The sequence below is a fragment of the Blennius ocellaris genome, assembly GCF_963422515.1.
Source record: "Blennius ocellaris genome assembly, chromosome: 10".
In the NCBI taxonomy this organism is placed as follows: domain Eukaryota; kingdom Metazoa; phylum Chordata; class Actinopteri; order Blenniiformes; family Blenniidae; genus Blennius; species Blennius ocellaris.
The window spans coordinates 4,775,576-4,796,960 of NC_137659.1; the positions used below are offsets into that span (position 1 = coordinate 4,775,576).

The 21,385-nt window shown below is 40.7% G+C and overlaps 1 protein-coding gene across 1 annotated transcript in view; it reads left to right on the forward strand.

Moving 5' to 3' along the window:
- The window catches only part of LOC308135954 (neuropilin-1a-like), a gene marked incomplete at its 3' end in the record, with an annotated part of 83,763 nt that overhangs the window by 47,407 nt on the left and 14,971 nt on the right, over positions 1 to 21,385 (forward strand). The window contains exons 6-10 of the mRNA XM_080504129.1: positions 1,469 to 1,635; positions 14,667 to 14,822; positions 15,742 to 15,886; positions 18,969 to 19,144; positions 19,501 to 19,656. Of these exons, the coding sequence (XP_080360255.1) occupies positions 1,469 to 1,635; positions 14,667 to 14,822; positions 15,742 to 15,886; positions 18,969 to 19,144; positions 19,501 to 19,656 (800 nt within the window). The remainder of the gene's footprint in view (positions 1 to 1,468; positions 1,636 to 14,666; positions 14,823 to 15,741; positions 15,887 to 18,968; positions 19,145 to 19,500; positions 19,657 to 21,385) is intronic.

A 21,385-nucleotide genomic window follows, 5' to 3' on the forward strand; every position in this document is an offset into this window, starting at 1 on the left:
TGGCCGATTAAACAATCTGCAGACTTCGATCGATCAAACGCCCACATTATCAAAATGAGAATCGTGTGGCATATGAAGCGGATCCCAACGGGCACTGTAGTAAGGACACGGTGTTGTAGTGATAGGAAGTGTAACACAAAGGGCCTGATTTACTAATGCCAGCATTGTGTGTGTAGTTTTTTAAATTTTTAAACAATATAAGCAATTTGGCCGATTTACGGATGCAACATTCCTCAATACTGAGAACTATGGCTTTGTATTGAACTTGAATAGAGCAAAAAAACTGCTTTTTTAAAATTAATTTGATTTTTAGACACCATTTACATGTCTGTTTCATTTCAAAAAGAGTTTTGCTTTATATGACAAACGTTTTAAAAATGATGTCCGTTTACACAGAAATGTTGAAAAACAATGTCGCTTTCCTGTTGGGCCATAAGTTGGCAGTGTTTCTGGTCTCCTTGGCTTTTAACCCAACTTGAGAATCTGCTCCTGTTGTATTTGTTGCCATTTTACTGTAATCTATTATTGTTGTTTTTATTGTTTTTACTGATCACAAGTCTGATTTTTAGGCTTTTATGTTTATTCATGTACGGCACTTTGTGGTTGTTTTTAAAGGGATTTAGAAATAAAGTTGAATTCCGTTCAAACCACACACGCAGAGAACAGTACACTGTAAACGTCAACAACGACCAAGTTGGATTGCTGTTGCGGTGACTGTGAAATATAAAACGACCCAGGACAATATGGACTTGGAGCCATGACACTTGTTCTTATTGTCCACTGAGTTGCCTACTGAGCATGTGCGTAGGAACTATTTAGTAGTGTAGGAAGTAGCGTTTCAGAGACGTTCCTCAGTATCCATGGAAACCGAGTCGGCGCGTTTTCAAAAATGTTTTGTATTCAGTGATCCCGAGCGCCGTTATCGAATAAAACCGGCAAACACCAAAACCCTGTCATGTAAATGTCTCCAGAGGCGATTGTATTTAGCTTTCTTATGTAGGTAGACACTTAACATACTGTGCACATGTAGTCGACATTAAGTCCATCCGCTGGAGCTGTTTGACACGACCCTGTATTGGGTTTCAGACTCCTTTACAGCGACTGATTCTACTTGTTTTCCAGCCTGACTCAGACACAAAATGAGCTTTTTTTTTTCCCCTCCCCAACACAGATTTATGACTACAACTCAAGGAGGCCCGATCTGGAGTTTAATGATAAATCTAGCCATTAGCAAAGACACTGCGAGGAGCAAAACACCCCAAATCAGTTCATCCAGCTAATGGTGTGTGTAATAGACTTTTTACAACTTCTATTATGGGGGTAGTTGTGATTTTTTTTCTTTTTTTTTAACAAACGTTTAGCTTTGTGATGTGAGTATAATTTAGGTCCACCGGCACTGACGCATGTCTCATAACAACAACGGTAACTTGATGATGACCTCCTCATCGCAGTTCTTTTTCCCCAACAGATTTTGCCTGCTTGGAGCCTCTGGGCATGGAGTCGGGAGAGATTTCATCGGATCAAATCAGCGCGTCGTCGCAGTATAACGCCAACTGGTCCCCGGAACGCTCCCGCCTCAACTACCATGAGAACGGCTGGACGCCCTCCGACGACACCATCAGAGAGTGGATACAGGTCAGCAACACTCTGTTTGTACTGAGATGCGAGCCATAAACATATTCTTATTTATGTATTATTGGCTACAATTTTTACATTTTGAAAGGATTATCATTTTAAAACGTGTTGAGTTACGGACGAGATGTTTTGTTAATACTGGGTCAGATATGTTATCACAGTATTGGCAACTTCTTACATTACCGGCTTTAATACATTGAAAAAGGCCAAACTTGTTCCATAGTTACCAGCCATTATTACATAATGGTTTTTAAAGATAAGATCATCTGTATTTTCACTTATGGTGCTCATGCATCGCAGCTACTGTGGATCCAGATTAATGTACATGTTCCCTACTGAGCTCAGCATTAATGAGGTGCTGTTTCTCTACCAAACAGGAGCTGAGTGAAATAGTAACAGAGCTGGAGAGAAAAGCCTTGAATAATCGTCATAGACAGAGAGATGTCAGCATATAACAAAAGTACCTGCATTGTCAATAAGATAATATTGAATATTTACTCTTTTAATAAGTCATTGTGGTTTTTTTTCTTTTCTTTTTTTACTAAATACGGAGCCGATTAAAATGCCATGTTAGATGGCAGATTTTGCCTTTAACGCTAAATGCATTCGCAATCCACAACAAACAGTCTGGATTGTAAGAACATGTAATCACGTCACCGCAGCTCTTCTTTTATAGTCTGACCTCAAGCTGAAAGTATCCTCGTTTCCCTGCGGAAGAACAGCGTTCCTCCATTTGAACCTGGCTGCACCGCCGAGATCTGGCTCACATCTGGTCTGAATATTGTTCACTTCATTTGTAGCGCCACTCAGCCAGTTAAAGGGACGTGGGATTGCATTATTTATCAAACCCGTGCCTTTGCAGAGGAGTTGACATTTCTTGAAGCGCCATTGTAAAATCTGGCTTTGCAACAAGCAGTCAGTGAGAGAAATTTTACTGACTTTCTTCTCAAAAATGTTTATAGTATGAGGACAAATGGTCTTAATTAGTTTTTGTGGCACGTATGATAGGAATGCACTGCAACTACTTATTTAAAAGGATGAGTACGAGCACTGACCTTTACCTACTTGCCGATACCGGTACTTATTAAATGCCAGAGACATTTTTGTCACTTTCAAAACAGTTTACATTTAACTGGTGCCACAAAACACGCTTAAGCTTTTTGATTCATGAAAATAGACTGTTCTGCATTTATGTAAGTTTCAATTACAATTTATAAGATGGTAAACATTTCATTACTTTTACGGTTGTTTTTGTACCTGATTTTGAGGGTTCAACATTCTTTTCTGTCTTTTTTTTTTAAATACAATTTTCATGTTTTACCCCATTTTTTAAGCTGTTTTTTTTAAAGAAATTCTATGTCATTTATGGTCTATTTTAAAGCTGCTTTTATTCCCATTTCTTGTGGTTTTTAGCTATTTTTTTTTGTCATCTTAGTGGTGCCTTTTTTAAAGACCCTTTTTCGCCAAGAGTTAAATGCCCTTTTGGAAATGACTGTGTGAATAGATGAAATGAAAACAAGATAAAAATGTATATTTGGTATAATGGAGGAGGGAGCCTCTATAAAAAGGACCAAATACCAACATGTGGGTCGAGAGCGGCAGCTTTCAGACCCACCTGCTATAAACCAAGGAATCAAGTTAATGATCATGTATCAGTCACACTTTAATCATTTTTATCACTCAGCATCGCTATGAAACTCTTCATCATGTCCCAGTATCAGTGCATCATGGATGTATAACAAATAATGTTTCTTCCTGTCTTCTTGAACACTCACGAAGAAGAATGTGGTCCGTCAAACTCTGCTAAAGTCACAGGAACTCTATTTAAGTTTGTTTGGATTCCTTGCAGAGATAAATTATACAACCAGACAGAAGCAAGTGTCACGGACGCTTTAAATACTTATAAATCCTGGCTCTTCATATTTGGCTCTCGGACCGTAAACAAGCACGTGTCCCCCCCCCCCCCCCCCCCCCCCCCCCCACTACTGGTTCGGACTAAAGGGAGCTGATCGTATGTCAGATTACGCCATCAGATTTAAAGATTTAAGGTGCGGCTGGAGTCCAGGACTGTCCCATTGTCCGGGACAGGAACTCATAGAGGAAGACTCACAATGCACCAGCGCAATAAGAGCAGACCGTCGCTTCCTTCCTGTGGGGGTTAAAACAGGAAGCACACAGGAAGGCGGCCCTCGGCGCTGGATTAGTACGAGTGGCCCTCTATTGTCTGTCTGGGGACTTCTTTTAGCTACCGAGCCCCCCCCCGAGACTGCCGGATATGTAGGACAGTGTTTTTAATAGAGGTTAATAGGTTTTTTTATTGCATGTGGAGTGGATGTGAGTTTATGGAAAGGTCACTAAGTACACATGAAATATGCAGCAACAGAGCAGAAAACCGTCGGCTTCGGTCCCGTGGCCTGATTTCAGAACCATTTGCATTGCAGCAGTGTGAGACTGAGGACCAGTGGCGGGTGGATGCCACTTCTCCCAGAACCGGATATGATAAAGTAGTTTTCCACCAAAAAAGCAAATCATTACTGGCTGCTCTTCTCCTCTTTTGTTCTTCCTGTTTATCTCAAACCGGACAGAATCTTCTGTTTTAAATTGATTCCTTGATTTTTTTTTTTTCTTTCTATGTTTGTGGGTTTGAACCAAGAGGCCACCATGTTCAATGGGCTGCAAAATTTTCCTTTAGCTTGAGATATGCTTGGTTTCCTTCATATCACCAATCACGGCCAAGCCAGCAACACTTCAGCACTGATTGGCAGATTGATTGACTCAGCAGGTGGTGTCCGTGTTATTTTGTAAAATACAGCAACGTGAAGACACTTGCTGATTGAGAGATTCAGATCAGATTCATTCAGATCAGATTCAAGATTCGTGTGCAAGTTTTGACTACTGCAGATCTCCGAGCTTATAAACGTCTCAGTGACATTACTCACTCTCAAAACAGATTCTCAAGTTGCGTCCACGACCAGCCGAGCATCATATCAGCTCACAGACTGAATTTCCCACTTTGATCGACGACTACTTATTACTCTTATTAAGGCTTTACTTACAAGACTTGATATTTGGATGGTCTGCTCAGAAAATGGATGCAAATCACTCTATTATTCTAGAGACGATCTGTCTGTTCAGTCGGGAAACTCTAACCGAGCAGCCCGATGTACCAGAAGATACAGGCGACAGTTTGAAGACAGACAATCACCAATTATTCTTTATGTATTTGGGCATTAAGAGGAAACATGTGGTGAAGATACACACTGTGTGAGAGCTGTCCAGTGCTGTTTTTATTATTACAGACAGGTTCTTGAAATATGCCTGTCTTCATTGCTTTAAGGTCTCCAATTCAAAAGTCGACACGATTTTCATTAAACGTCTCACTGCTCTCCAGCTGAAAACTTATATTGCATTTTGGGTGTCTGTTTACACGACGACGGTGCTCGGAGCCTCTGAAAATGTAACTTTTTGAAAATGGCTCTCAAGGGAGAACTTTTTGAAGACGCTCTGACTCTGTCTCCGCAGAAACAGCGGAAAATGTAACTTTTCTGAAATGCTTCTAATGCACCACGGTCATCGTGAACAATTCTTTTGCACATGCTCAGTAGATCAATAAGATCAATAGAATAACAAACAATGGCAGCCTTCGGAGTGTCAGTCACTCTAATAACAATCCAACTTGATGAATGTCCCCCATTATCACCAATTATAGTCTATGGTTTTCTCTATGCGTGGAGTTTCATTAAAAACGGTGTAAACGCACTTTGTTTCAGAAACGTTGCCGTGTGAAAATGCGAACGTTTTCTGTTTCACAAAAACGATGTGCTTTCGCTTGAAATGTCGTGTGACCCAGGACTCGGTGACTACGGATCAGGCAGTAGGTGACCATACTTTGTCACGAGATCCACGTCGGCTCTGAAAAGCTGTTGCGGGTGCCGGCGGGTGCGTGAGGACAGAAGAAACAGCAGCATCCCCCTGCCTCAGTGATTTATAGCCTCCAAACCAACACTGTTGCTCGCAACCCCCCAGCTCTGTGAGGCGTTTGAGTTATGACTCCCTGTTTTTTTTCCTCTTTTTTTTTTTTTTCTGCAAGGAGAATTTTCCATTTTATTTGATTAAGTGTGGTGCGTGGCGAACTCTGCGCAGCATGGTTTTGCCTTTCAGCTTTCGATTCATCTTACTTGAGTAGAAAATTATGACTTAGTTAATTCTTGCACGCTCTCCTCTGCCACTGCAAACACTTCCATTATTCATATAAAGGCATTTATATTTTATAGATACTATTTTCAGGTTGCTATTCATAATGTTGTCAGGGTGATGTCACCCGGTGGTTGTTTGGATGGAAACAGACACTGAGCTCATTATCTAGCTTTACACAGAAGCTGTAATCACATTTGCACTGCAGCGCCTTGATTCATCAGCGTGTTGGATATTTGCTATTAAAAAGGGGTTTTTTTTTGGGGGGGGGGGGGGGGGGGGGGTTATTCAAGTAGGGATTGACAGAAGACTGTGTGGAAGAAATACTTAAATTCCAACAGCACTCATAGCTATGCATTTTTTTATTTGATAAATTCTTTTTTCAGCAAGATATCATCATTGTTCTGAGCATAAAAAAGTTTGTTTTGGGAACGCTGGTCAAGAAAAAAAGGTTCCACATTTGTATAAATACAAATAGAAACACTTCAGGCTGTTTACATGACAATGTTGCAAGTGAAAACACGTCGTTTTTTTATGCCTTCTTTTTCTTTTTCAGAAACGTTTTGCTTTTATGCTGCAACATTTTGAAAACATTGAAAGCAGTGTAGTTAGCACCTTGGGCCACTAGTGGCAGCAGTTGCTTGGTAAAGCCACTGTCCACACGACAACGCTGTTTTCACGTAACTGCTTAGTTTCGGACTGATCGTCCACAACTCGCGGCGTTTTAGGGGCCTGAAAAAGGAGTTGCTTTGAAAATGGGTTCCAGAGGGGAGACATATTGAAAACCCTGCCTCGGCTTTGAGGTGTGGACGGACAAGACACACATTTGCGGAAAGCAACTCCACGACCCTCTCCGAAGCATCACTTAACCAACAGCAACAATGGCAGACGACATGCTCCAGAAGCTACTGACGCTAGTTGGTTACTGGCACAAACAGTATTTTTTGGTGTTGGGGGTGTTTTCAAAAAACATCCACCTTGGGTGTCGTTTTTCAAAAAAGTTGCATTCTCAGTGTCTCCGAGCACCAATAATGTGTAAACAGACACCCAGAACGCAATGACATAATTTTGTTTTCACTTATACTATCATATAAACAAGGCCTTATTAGAGAAGTTTGGCCTCTTTTTAATTGAATTTGCAGAACTGGACCTGTTCCGTGGATTAATTGAGGACTTCTTGTAAATTACTGACTTTAAAAGTTGTCAAATAAAAAAAAAAGAAAGAAAGAAGATCCATCCTGATCCTGAAACTTGTCTATAAAACGTGTCTAAAGAAAGAAAATGTCTGCTCAGTGCATGTTTACAAGTTGTAGTAAAATGACTTGTTATTGAGAAGCGTGATGTAAGGCCAGGAAGGGCTTCCTTCCCCGGGCTTCAGGTATTTATAGACGCCCTGCCGTTTGTCTTCAAGACCTCTTTGACGCCACCAGGAAGAGCTCAGCCGGCTCCATCTGGTGAACTCATTTAAGGCGTCTTGTGTTGTCCAAGCCGGGCCGAGGAGGGAAACTGGAAGACAAAAGCTGCTCCAAGGGAACGTCAGAGGGTCGATCGGTCCAGAGCGGGTCTCTGGGGAAACGTCGCAGTTGGCCTGCTAAAAACCCCGGAAAATACAATTTAAACACAAGTCAGGTTTTTAAAAAACTCAGAAATGCAAGAAAGTGAAAAAAAGCTTCATGCTGTTGAAGAAAGTGTCTCAAAATAATGTATATGCATATATATATATATATATATATATATCAAATAATGCATTAAGTTGTACTTGACTGATGACAGGAACACTGTATTCAATCAATTTAAACAATTTTATCCTTGTTTTCTGGTGAATCCAGGCTTAAATGAAACCTCTAAGCCAGTATTGTGAATTTTACTTTATTGCAATTGTTTAATTATGCTGACTTTTAATGAAAGATTCAGAGGTTAATTGGATGAGTTGAATGTTTTAAAACCAATAGAAAATTCCCTATAGCTTTCATATGATGGACCATAATTTTTGGGGATTTTTTGTTTCAATTTCTTTTGAAAGTGATTTAAAATTAACACAATCTTGTTTTTGTTTTTTTAACCATCATTGTTTGTATTTTGATCATTTCGAGGAGAAATCCAGAGGTAGCATTAAAAAAAGTCTTGATTATTGGATTTATTCGACCTTGAACTAAATGTTTATATGAGAAAATGTTTCCATAGGCTTTAAATGAGTGACCATAAAGTCGGCATCGATCATAATTAGCATTTGAATTGCATTTACGTAATTATTCCACTCATTTCACACTGCTTTAGGTTTCTATTAAAATCCAATAAAACTCCTTTCGTATAAGAAAGAATGTAAAAAAAAAAAAGTCTTTTCTATTAATTAAAACCTCTGAGACATTTTTTAAAAGTGATTTCTGGTTATTTTGACGAGTGGTTTAAGTTTTTTTCCAAACATTGTGTTGCTTTAGAGAAAGAAAAGAAAAAAAACCCAAACCGTTATACTTTCACATTAAATCCACTGCTTCTCTTCAGTATTCCTCCTTCTTAAATAAACACTAAAACCTCCAATGAGACGGGAGTAATTGAGGCTCTTTCTTTCACTGTCGCGGCTGATGCAGTGTCCTGTTTTGGCAGGAAGTGGCTGTGTTTTTCTGTTCAATCTCATTTAGCCACACTTCGACTGAGTTATGTCCCCTTCCTGCGCTTTGTTCCCCTCATTAAAAAGCTCTAAGTGTGACTGTTTTCCGTGGCAGAAATGGCCGACGCTGCCAAGCGTTGAGTAATTAGAAGATGGAGGAGCAATTACCATCAGTCGGTTTGATGCAGGAGTCGTGGAGAACGGAGCCGTGACCGAACGCTCGGCCCGAAAAACGGCTCGCAGTTAAACGTCGACACCTTTCCTCCTCCGAGCAAGGAAACTCCTGGGCTTCGTTTCGGGGAAAACTGTTTTCTCATTTCAACACAGGGATTGAGGGAAAAAGTTTTTTTCTTTTTTTTTTACTTTTCTTTTTTTTTTGGAAGGCGAGGAAAACAAGCCGGGGGTTACGTAACACTTTAATTTCCAGAATGAAGAGGGAATCCAGTGTAGAAGATTTACTTTTATGTAACGTTTATTTTGAGCTTTGTGCAGACTAATTCACCTTTAAAAAGTTCCCAGAATGAGGTTTTGTTTTTTTTTCCCCCGACAAGCAATGTTGCCTGGAGCTGCAGATTTTACTGCAGAAATGACACAATGGATCATGTTTGGTGCTTTTCAACACACATATTTGATGAATAATGCCATTATATATAGAGAATAAAGAAAATGTGCAGTGTGTATCCTTCGTGTTGGAATATAACAGCTATCTAGTTCATTTTTGATGCAAAAATTGCAAAACAATGTTTTATTTCCAAGAAATGCTGTCCTTTTTTTATAGCTTCATTAATGATATTTGTCTCAAATATTCCATTAAAGCACAGACAAGTTATTATATTTTCAACTTTATTGCATCTGTGATGATCAAAAGTATTTCATTATTGGTTGCTACATGCATTTTCCATGCAGGATATTTTTTCATTCTGTTAATTGAGAAGAAATCTAAATAATAGAAAAATTATCATTATCTCCATGCCACCATTTGCAATATACATACGACGAATTGATCCTGTTTCTCGTCATTTCAGCATCACAGATTGTTTTGTCCGGAAAAAAGCACAATTGACTAAAACAAGTGAAAACGTAATGTTCCGAATATAACATCCTCGAAACTGGAGGAGACATCAACATTTGTACCAACAAGAAATTAATTTACTTCCTTTCTTACATCTATTTGTAATGAGAGAAATCGATGGCAGTGATATACAAAAAAAGAGGCATCAGCTTTCTAAGGTAACTTTCTTATAAATTCAACTTTAAATTAATGATACTGGATTTCATTGAAGGGCATCGCTTCTCTCTCTCCCCCCCCCCCCCCCCCCCCCCCCCCCTCTTCTTCCGTTCTCTCGGTTCATTAACCCACTTCTTGATCCTGTAATGAACAGCAAAGCTTTCTTCACAACAAAACACAAGCATGTACTCTGTCACATGCAGGAGCGGGGAATCGTCTCGTGGGAATGCAGATGACAGTGGCGCTGTAATCCCACCATACGTCTTGTCCCGGGGGTCTCCCTGTCAGTCTCACAGCCCACACATTTCCTGCTCCCTCCCTCAAACAGCAGCGTTGGGAGAAGTCGAACCTTCCCATATCACAGCGCTAATATAATTACACACCGTATATCACATGCGTCCCACATACTCGAGCCCCGGATGTGTTTGAGCTGATGGTATCCACTCAACAAGCTGGTTAGTGAAGCTGTGTGACGTGTTATTTTAGGATGGCAATCGAAAAGTAGAGCTTGGGTGTCGTCTGCACAAGAGTGAAATTGAATATTTAATCCCCGAAAGATATGGCCAAGGGGGGGAGGAGGTGAATGGTGAAGAGGACAAGGCCGAGGACAGAGCCCTGGGGGACACCGGAAGAGACGGCTGATTACCGGGATCTGGGAGATTTAAAGCCAACTTTAATGATGCAAAATACCGAACAATACCGAAATACAGAATAGTCTAATTTTTCAATGTTTTCTGTTCTATCCTTTGCGACATACACAATGTGAATGTTGACATATTTTACCTATACGTTCTAGATGTGTCGTGCAGCCCGACAAATTTACTCCACGACGTGGAAATAACCCAGATCGACTTGTCGTTCTCCAGATCGGGTCACTTACCTCTGGGTAAAACTTTTAGGTTTAAGAAACGGAGAGACTCGATAAATTGTGTAGCTCCATGCCATGCTGCTGAAGTGTTTCTTAATTTCAGATAAGCGTGTGTTTGTAGACAATATTGAAAAAAAAAAAAAAAAAATCACAGTGAGGCTCGCCGTTATCGCCGCTTCTCTCCCTTTGATGATAACTATCACTTTATTAATCTTCATCCTATCAGTTTCTTTTTTTTCCCCGGCGCTTTGAACAGACTTGTTTCTGGACGCCGCTGTAAGATAAAACCGCCTCGGCCATTCAAGTCTTCTTCTTCTTTTTTTTTTTTTTTTTATCTGTTTCACATCCCTCAGATCATAATTTCATGAAATATCTGGTGGAAAAGTGTTGCGGAGAGATTTAGATAATGTCATCATTGAGGTTTCACTTGAAGTTATTTTAAATAACACTGCTGGTTATAAAAAAAAAAGAAAAAAGAAAGAAAGTATGATCATCGTTTGAAGAGAAAAGCATTGATAGCGTTACGTCAATGAATTCTGGGGCGTCAGAAAGTGAAACTATTTGCAGCTGGATTTGGATCATGAGACTGGAGTGTTTACCAACTCGGTGAAATTGTAACTTAATTTAACAATAAGTTCAAGTCTAGTCATTCAATCAGACTAACCCAGACAAGTGCTGCTTATTTTAACCGCGTTTCTGTGAAGGTCATTAAAAAAAACAAAAAGTACACTTAAAATCCTTGTAAATGTGGAGCGTCCATCTGAAGTTAGGTGTTTACTGTTAAAGTATGTCTAAATGTTTTTGATTGCTCAAGAAAGTGTTTGTAGGTATTACTTTTTCTTGGTTAAAATACAAATGTTTTTTCAGTTAGCATTAGTCTGTAATTGTATAATCAGATATAAGTAATATCGAGATTAGCTTGTTGATGACTTCACCTTGCTTCTTCTGTCTCGTCCAGAGATCTGCAACCTTCATGACCAAAAGAGATGTTTTTTGTGATTTCCCAGCAAATAACATTTCTATGGAGCCACAAAGTATGTTAATTATCTGAATTAAAGAAACATTAAAAAATTCAAATAAAATAATAATAAAAAAAAAAAAAAGCTTAACATACCAAAAGCCTTGCATCCATGGTGCTTCACATCTTAAATTTTATTATATTTTCTTTTTAGTTTTGCCTTTTTTGTGGTCAATTTGAGTAATTTTTTCTTTTTTTTTCATGGATTTTCCCTATTTTGGTATTTTATGTATCTTGGTAATTTATGCATTTTAATTTGTGCATTTCCTAATAGATTTAGCTTTAGTTGCATTTGGGGTTTTTTTCTCCTTTTTTTGACTATTTTTAATACCATTAAACAATTAAACCATTTCAGCTTGTTTTTTCCCCTTGTATGACTATTTTTCAAGTAGTTTCACCTATTTTATCCATTTTTAGAACTTCCGACATTCTTTCTGTGGTACATTAAGTGTCCGATTCATCATCCCATTTCCCAAATTCCTCCCCGTTGGTTATATATTTAGTCCATGTTTGCTCACAGTTAAATTGAGTAAGTCAAGTGTTGCAACCACACGCACACACACACACACACACACACACACACACACACACACACACACAGACACGTGGTACAAGTCACACACTAGTCATTAGTGATGTGGGTGGACAACTGTAAAATCCTGAGCGGGTTCTCACACAGTCACACACACGCAGTCTTGATGTGGCCTACATGAGTTTGATCACACACACGCACACACACACGCACTCGCCTCAGTATAAAGCGCTCTGGTCATCCTTGTTGGATCAGCAGCCTGAGGCTCAGCAGTGAATCCCTGACTCAACCCTTCTCAATTAAAGCACATGGCTTGAGTCACATGTCGTCCCTCTGTGGAAAAAAAAAAAAAAAAAGATCATTTTGTTGGAATGTGCAGATTACAGATGAATATAAAGTTAAACGATCCCTTCTTGAATTTAGAATGTTATCTCTTTTTTTTGGGATGGAAGGGAAATCTTGAGGGATTCTTGCTGCCTGAGCAGGTTTAAGTGAGTACTTGAGGAAAGTGATTGAGGATGGTATTCATTACTCGCAGCACTTGTCAGCAGTTTACTCGTGGATTATATACTGACTGCATAATATTCCGGTAATGGTCTTTGTTGGAGACTCCTATATCTCCGGTGTCCGGTGCTTATTTTTCACTGTCAACTCAAGTACGGATCACTGTATAATTAATGAGAACTGAGCCCTTGTTTTCCATATGCTTCATGTGGAACGCAGGACTGGACCGGGTTACATTTTTCATCCACAGCACTGTGCAAAAGTTTGAGTCTGGTGTAATATAAAGCTACTTATCCATCATGTATTGCCGGCAGGAAGGCGTCTGATTGGCTCTAAATTTATTCTGCAGCAGGGGAAAAACAAACTTGGAATATACAGCCAGTGTTTATTAGGAAGTACGAGGGGGGTCCTGGAAGTGGCGGCATTGGCCCCCACAGAGGCCTGATCTCCACGTAATCAAGGATGAATCAGAAGGATCAGGCTGCATCCGCAGGCAATCGGAGCAGAATAGTCCAGGAAGTTGGTTCAAACTCTGTCCGTGCTGGAGGCCTATGTGGCGTTTGCATGTTCTCGCTGTATGAGGGGAAGTAAAATCCAACTTTTCTGAAAAACTGCTAGGGGTTAGGGTTAGATTGCTGGTAGTTTTCTATTGTACCTATAATAGCAATCCACACTTTTTTTTTCTTCCTTTATCTCTACAAGAGACAACAACAACAACCAACAGCACTCACTAGTGGCCGTGCACGCTAACTACATCGCATTTCTTACATTTCCATGTAGACGGACATCACTTTCAAAAACAATGCATTTTGTCTTGAAACGGTGTGCATGCTCCTTGTATGAACAAAAGTGTCCAGACGTCTTGACGAATCATCGCAAAGCAACACAATTAAACTTACAAATTCCATTTCGTACTTGAAATCTTCAAAGCCTATATATTTTCCCCGAGATCGTAAATTCATTTTGAAGCTTTAAGATGTGATTAAAGCAAACACTGCTTGTCGGGGTTACATCAGGCCTCAAAGAGGAGGAAGTTTTGGATCTGCCTTGCTTTTATTCTCTTGCTTAAGTGCTCCCTGACAGTAATTGTTGGAAGAAGGGAAGGCATCTGTTGTCTCCCTGTGGACTCCCCAAATCTCAAAATCCACCGCTTTAATTCTGAGTAAACTTGTTTCTGTCTCAGCTGCAGGTTGCCATTTCTGCTCCACTGTAATCCACAATTGCGTTTAATGTTTTACTTTCAGTGTTCATCCACTTTGCTCAACTCAGGGGGTCTGATGGACCGAGGGTTTACTCGTACAGGCGCACACATGTGGAGACTGATCCACTGAGGATCAGGGCAAAAAAAAAAAAAAAAAACAACTCAGATTTTATCTGCAAGCAGTTTCTGTATTGTACCAGTTTTTAAGTCTTGCAATCTTCTCCAAACCAATTCTGTTGCTTTTCCCACGTCTTTGACTGAGAAATCATGTTTGAATTAGCTTCAAATTCATCTTTATGGGGGGGGGACATGCAAACTCCACCCGGGAAGGCCTCAAAGCCCAGACCTCATTGCTAATTGTAGTAGTGGAGCTCAACCATGTACAGAGATACGTTTGCACTATTTCAGAACAAGTGCTAAGACCTCGTTCACACAAAAGTGAAAATGCAAAACTTTCACTGCGTTTTGAGGAGCAACTGAGAACACAACTTTTCCCAAGCTGTAACTTTTTGAAAACAGCACCCACTAGTGGCCCAACATGAAAAGTGCCTCTTTTTTTCGTTCTCAAAACGTTGTAGTGTAAATGCAAAACTTTCATTAAAGGAAAACGCAACAACAATTTTTCCTTGAACTGTCATAGCAACTTGGCCTGATTATAACGCAGCTTTAAAAGCTCTGTTTGACAAAAACACTTGTACAGTTTAGTCCCAAAAAAATTCATAACAACCTATAAATAAGTAAAAAAAACAAAAAACTGTAATTTAACAATAAATTGTAATTGGATAAAACATACTCTAAGTCTTTGCTCTTACTGTTGTAAACATAGAGTCTGGATTTAGGGGATTTTCCAATGACCTGTCTTGTGGAATTGTTTCCAGGTGGACCTGGGCTTTCTCCGATTCGTCACCGCCATCGGGACGCAGGGCGCCATCTCAAAAGAAACCAGGAAGCATTACTTCGTCCGCTCCTACAAGGTGGACCTGAGCTCCAACGGTGAAGACTGGGTCACCGTGAAGGAGGGCTCCAAGCAGAAGGTAATGACCGGCCGCTTATGCCGCCGCCGCCGCCGTGCATCGACGAGTAATGAAGGACGGCCTAATCAATGCAGCAGACGGCTGAATCAATGTTTTCCCAGGCCGACGGGGTTTTGGCCGCGCGCCTAATCTGATCCGTGATAAAAGCCCGAGCTGAAGGTCTTCTTCAACTTCTTTCGGCAGGAGCAGAATTAATTGCTTTGAAGAGCGAGTCACGCTTTGTCTCCACTCGCCACGGAGATGAGCTGCCAACTCTTAGAGATTCATGTACAGCAACACGCTGATGGACACCTTTACACGTGCAAACATATCACGTCGAGCTACCGAATGCAAGTCAGACGTTGTTTAAAGTTGAAGAGTGGAGTCAGCTGATTACTGAGTGTGATTTTTAGATGCAATTTTGTCTTTCATGTCATTAAGATCACAGCTTGATCCAAACGTACGAGCATATTACACAATTAAACCAACATTATGATTTGGAAAACACGCATATATAGTGCATCATGATCAGGTGAAAACTCTGATAGTGTAATTTCAAGTCCCATACATATCAACTTTAACGTAAGAATTCTGCTGAGCGACAGGGCCATTGGTTCTATTTTTTACTTTTCAAGCAAGGCACAATATATGCATTTCAGGCAATTTACAAATTGTAACAGCAGCTAAAGGTGTCGCATTGAAAATAGCGGGGGGGGGGAAACAATGGAAATAGTAAGAATGTTTTAGTTGATATTTTTTTGTTTAAATGTTTCAGCAGTGGTAAAAGTATTGGCAGTCACGGTGGTGTTAGTTGCTGTAGTAGCACTTGTAGCAACAGCAGTTATTAACAGATTCCACTGATGTGCCAGTTTTAATATTGGAAATTAAAACAGAAGCTTTATTTCATTTATTTATCTATTTACTTATTTTTAAATCGCAGATCTTTCAGGGGAACCACAACCCGACGGAGGAAGTCCGCGCCGTCCTTCCCAAACAGACTCTGGCCCGCTACATCCGCATCCGCCCCATGACCTGGGAGCAGGGGATCTGCATGCGCTTCGAGATCTACGGCTGCAGAACGTCAGGTAACGTTGACACACCAACGGGAGGCCGCGCTCAAACTCCAAGCGCGTCAATTTATTTGTTGCAATTTGCCGTGCACGTCCTCCATCCGCTGCACAAATTCGTGTTTTCTCGCATTTTGCATTCATATATTTCCTTCTTAATTAACTTACACTGCCCCCGCCGGGACTTCAAGTAATCTAATTTCTTTTCTTATCTGCATGTGCAGTCCTGGCATTCTGCTTGTTTAATTTCTCTTTTACATCTATTCGGTAATGTATTACACCGAGCATGTGACAACTGGAGTGCAGTTTAGGAAACGGTAATCCTTTTTCACATAAAAAAAAAAGAATAACAGTTGGAAAAAAAGATAAATATCATTTTTAAACCATTTTTAACCACCACAGAGTTGAAACGCTTTATAAACAGAAGGAACAGACTTTTGAGGATTATATGAGACACTTTACCTGTTTTTTTGGGGGGGGTGTTTTTTCCACATCTTTTGTGGACCTTCAACATGTTCTTACTTTTGATTATCATGAATTAAACCAACATCTTTTTGGCTGCCGGGGTGAAAACCCCCCGCAGCTCCCTGTTGATTTAGAATAATCACTTCTACCGAAGCAAGAGTGCAAACTCCCACAGAAGGACACCGTTATTCATTACAGCGGAGCGGAGGAAAATCACGCCGCCTCATTACTCATCCTCTAACATTATGTAAACCTCAGTCCTTGATGTGCTACAAGCAACTCTCAGTAGGAGAGCTCCCTGAAGTGAATATTAGGCTCTTACTCATAAACAGAAGCGGCTGTAAAGTGCCTGGACAGGTGATTCAAGAGATAGAGTGAGGCGGCTGGGAAAGAGTGCATATATAGTTGAACGAGTGTCACACAGGAAACTGAGCCGTCAATCAGCCTGAAATTCATCATCGTGAACTCCATCCACAATTTTAGGCTGAATTTGGGGATTTAATCTGAAGTGCGTGATAGATGAGCCGTCCTTTTCAAATTGAACCCACTTTTCCTCTCTCCCCCGGGAGGACATTTGGTACTGGTAAGCTGAGAAACGAGAGAACACACACACAGGCGGCTCTGTAGGAGGTTTCCATAAGGAACACCGAGCAGCTTCACCGTGTGGAAGAATCCACGTCCCCGAGAGCTGTTGGTAAACGCCAGATATAACCGTGCAAGCATTTGTCGATGCAAATATATCCCAGAGACTGTGACTGTTTTCAGGCCGGATATTAGATCCTGCTCGTAAATGGATTTATCTTCGGCTTTGAATCCAAACATTTTAGTCCTTTCATTGGGTTTTTCTTTTTCCAAGGGAGCTGAAGCCCCTAAATTATCTCATCGTCATACCAGAATATTTTCTGATAGACTTGAAATAGCAACGTTCGAGAAAGGCAGATTGGCCGGAGTGTTCAACAGATTGTATTGTAGTCTGGAGGTCACATGGTTCTTATCTGTCAGTGTTGAAATGCCCACGAGGCAGGACTTTGAATGTTCCAAGGACTCGGGATACGAGCAGCTTCTTGACCTCCGACGACACCAGAAGGACAGGCAGCAGAGAGAGAGAGAGAAAAAAAGAATTGTAGATTCATGCTGTCAAACTTTTCTCATTCAGATTCAGGGTTAAAGAACAGAAGGTTTAGTATGAAGTGCAGAATGAAAAACCCCTCGAGGCAAATTTGTCATTTTGGCTCCCGAGATAAAAAAAATTAACTTGATTTGACTTCAGCGCTGGCTGGAGTGAAACGCATTCGGAGCCAGAAGCAATCTGCGTGTTCGGGGGAAGGTTAAGTCCAGATCAGCTTTTTTTTTTTATTATTATTATTATTTCTGATACATTGTAATACAGTCAGTATTTCAAACTGCTGCAGGTTCGACTGTCAACATGTTGGCGAATGCTTTTCTCCTGGTTTGTTGGTTTATACGATGAACTTTCTACTGTTTGCCTCATGCAAGATGAACAAAAAATGATTTCCTTTGTGACAAACGTCCTCCCTCATTGTACCACATGCCACTTTACAGTGTTCATGTCACTGGATTCTGGACTTGAAAAGATCAGGGAAGAATTTGTGATTTTTGGAGGGCTGAAAATCGGCTCAATGGCTCCACGAGAACAGTGAACTGGAAATGCTTCATAATATTCATCTTGAGCATGTTAATAAGCATTTCATCAACCTTTTGCAAGTTTCTCATGCAGAAGCTCAATTTAGAGACCATAGGAAGCCGTTTTAATTCTAAATGAGTTTTATGTTCATATTCCACCTTGTAGTAAGACAAATAGTCACTGCAGCAGTGTGAAAAGAAGCATTACTCGTAAACTACTAGTAAACATAATCCATATCCATCGATCCATTCATCTTTTTGTCAGTTTTCTCCAGGTTGAGGTTCTCGGGTAGGTTTCCTACATAACATTGAGTAAATTTCACAGTCAGACTGCCGTCCCATGGCCTCTAAGCCAAAACAGTCCAAATGTTGAGGCCAAAGTCTTCAAACACAACCAAAAGTCTGAAGAAAGTAAATTAGCATTTACCGTCTCATACTCCTGTGATGCCGGTTGCTTTTATATGCCACCTTTCCTCACCAGTGCGATGTCATCACAATCCCACTTTATAGCTTAACGGTGAGTGATAACTTGCAACCAGCATCAGAAAGAGCAATCATCAGAAAGAAGAATCCTGAATCAGATGGCAGCTCTGATTTAAAACTCTTAGATGTATTACATAAAAACAGAGGACGGTGAAATAGACCAGTGGAAGTTCAGAACAGCCTGCCGTCTCAATGAAAAACTCTGCCCAAGCAGACCAAGAAGCAGTAGCTGGGAACCTGCACGCAGAGAAACTTCATCATTCTTCCCTCTATTCAACTCAGTCTTTGGTATTTTAACTTTTCAGTCTTTCCACTGCAGAAGCACCCAGGAGGCATCATGTAAAACCGCTGACTAAAGCAGTGACAAGATAATGATGGCAGTGGCATTTCTTATCACTCTGTACGCCTTTCAAAAGTTTTCCCCTATCTCTCTCTCTCGCTCGCTCTCTCTCTTTCTCTCTCTTTCTCTCTCTTTCTCTCTCTTTCTCGTCTTCCTCGGACTTTACAGACTACCCGTGTTCAGGGATGTTGGGGATGGTGTCCGGACAGATCTCAGATGCTCAGATCAGCGCCTCCTCCTATGCTGACCGGGGCTGGGTGGCGGAGAACGCCCGCCTGCTGACGGGGAGATCGGGCTGGACCGGGCAGCAGACCAAGCAGCCCTTCAGGAACGAGTGGCTCCAGGTGGGTTTAGAACTGAGTGGTCGGTACCAGCGAGTCTGGCGTTCAGTCAGATCCCGATTGGTTCAGTCTTTTCATCCGTGTTTTCACCCAACCAATTAACATACATCCAACAAAAATGAATACAAGATAAGGATGGGTTTTTTTTTTTTAAATGAAGTTAAAATATAATTTTGAAAACAAGCGGTGCAGCTGGCGATTGGTTTAAAAAGAAAAGAAAAAAGAGCAATCAAATTAGAATATGGTGAAAGTCTGTTTAAAAAAATGTTCCCATCCATTGCCTGGAAATATTTGTTTTTATCTTTGATTTTATTCAGTCTTTTGCTCCTCCAGTGATTTTAACATGAACCCTCTGGCAGGTGGACCTTGGCCAGGACAAGATGGTGAGCGGTGTGGTGATCCAGGGCGGGAAACACCGTGACAGGAACGTCTTCATGAAGAGGTTCAAGGTGGGACACAGCCTGGACGGAGAGGAGTGGACCATCGTCAAGGAGGAGAACACCACCCGGCCGAAGGTCGGTCCACCCAAACATTAGTAATGGACATTTTTTATAATGTCCAGGTACATCCCGAAATCTAATTCATGGGTTTATTACACCAAATATAGAATATGCCAAGTCGGTCCTACAAGTAGCAGCAATTCCTTGTTGCATTTATCTGTACTTTTGCTTTTTAAAATATATATTTACAAGCACACAAAGGCTACAGCTGAAAGATTTATAGGTTGTGAACGAGCTTTCTGAAGAGACTGCCACCACTGAAATGCTTCCACTTCTTCATCTACATTTACCTCCCACTCCCCTTCTGTCTCTCTCCCTTTATTCCGCTTCTCGGTCTCCATTCAGAGGCCGCGTCGCGAAGTTTGTCACAAATTAAAAAGAACGCCAGATTAGAGGTTGTTGACATGAAATAAACCTCCTCTTGCGGTAATATGTGGCTCCTGAAAGCCCAGAGACAGAAGCTCCGCCGGCCGGAGCCAGCAGATGAATAATAGGCTACTATTCATATGAGCTCAGTTTGGCGGATGCTGACTCTCAAGGGTAAAACAGATCCTTATGGAAGCGAAATGTTCTCGGGCTACGACAAATTAATAGAGTAGAAGAAGCTACAGGGTTGTCAGTGTATAGAAATGTGCTAAACGGACACTTTTTGTGGGAACGGGAGGTGTGAAAGCATTGTTGGAGAGAGCAAAGAGCAGTTTATGCTCTGTGTGTATGACCACACAAACATTCAATTATCACTTTTATTTCTTCCCATGCCCTCACACCTTCTGCTGCCTCTTTATGTCCTACGAGACGTTTTCTATCAGTCCCTTCAGGCTTTCAAAGCTTCATCACTTGCGCTGCTTGAATCTATTGGACGTACTTGTGGTTTTAAAGGGTTTTTTTGGTTGTTTTTTTTAACCTCTCTTCGTTCTTGCAGCCTGATTTATAAGAAATCCTGTATGACGTGTGCTAAATGGCTAATGCTTTCGGTTCGCAAGCATGATCAACTCAGATCACGTGCAAATAGGAGTATTTAGATGAGGGTTATCAAACATATCAGTGCATTACAATCAATAAAACGTGATTCTTTACGATGCATTGGTAAAACTCATGATCAGCTTCCATATGGATGCACAAGTTCATGTTTGTTTCTGCGAACCTTTAGTGCAGGAAATTGTAAAAATGTCAAAGAAAACACGTTTTTTTTTTAAACAATTTTCTTATAAGTAGTGGACACAACACAACACTCAGACCCGAGCTGAGATATCGGTAATACTGCTACTTAAAGATAGCAAATTAGCATTAGCCTCAAGTCAGGGTGAGTTTGTAAAAACACCCATAATGCAACAATAATGCAACTGAAAGCATATTACGCAAAGCAGAGCCCAGAATATAAAAATATAGAATTATTGAAGAGGAGCTCGAAGGAATTCACCGTACTTACTGATGATGCAGTTTTGTTTAGTTTTTTTTAAATGAAGTTGAGATATATCTTCGAGAATTCAAAGAGAGCAGTACGACACTGAGGACTTGCTATCAGGACGTTTTCATGAAGAGACCCAAAGCATAACAAAGCATGTGTATAGTTGTATAGACTGCGTGTGGAAGCTCTGTCTCAGTGAGGAACATGATGAACTTGTCTTGAGAGATAAAGTTGGCAGCCTTCAGACTGACGGATTCCTGTCAATGTCACAAAGTGGAGCTTTTAAACGAGGTGAAAGTGAACTGAACACAAGAGGTCAGAACAAGTTGCATGGGA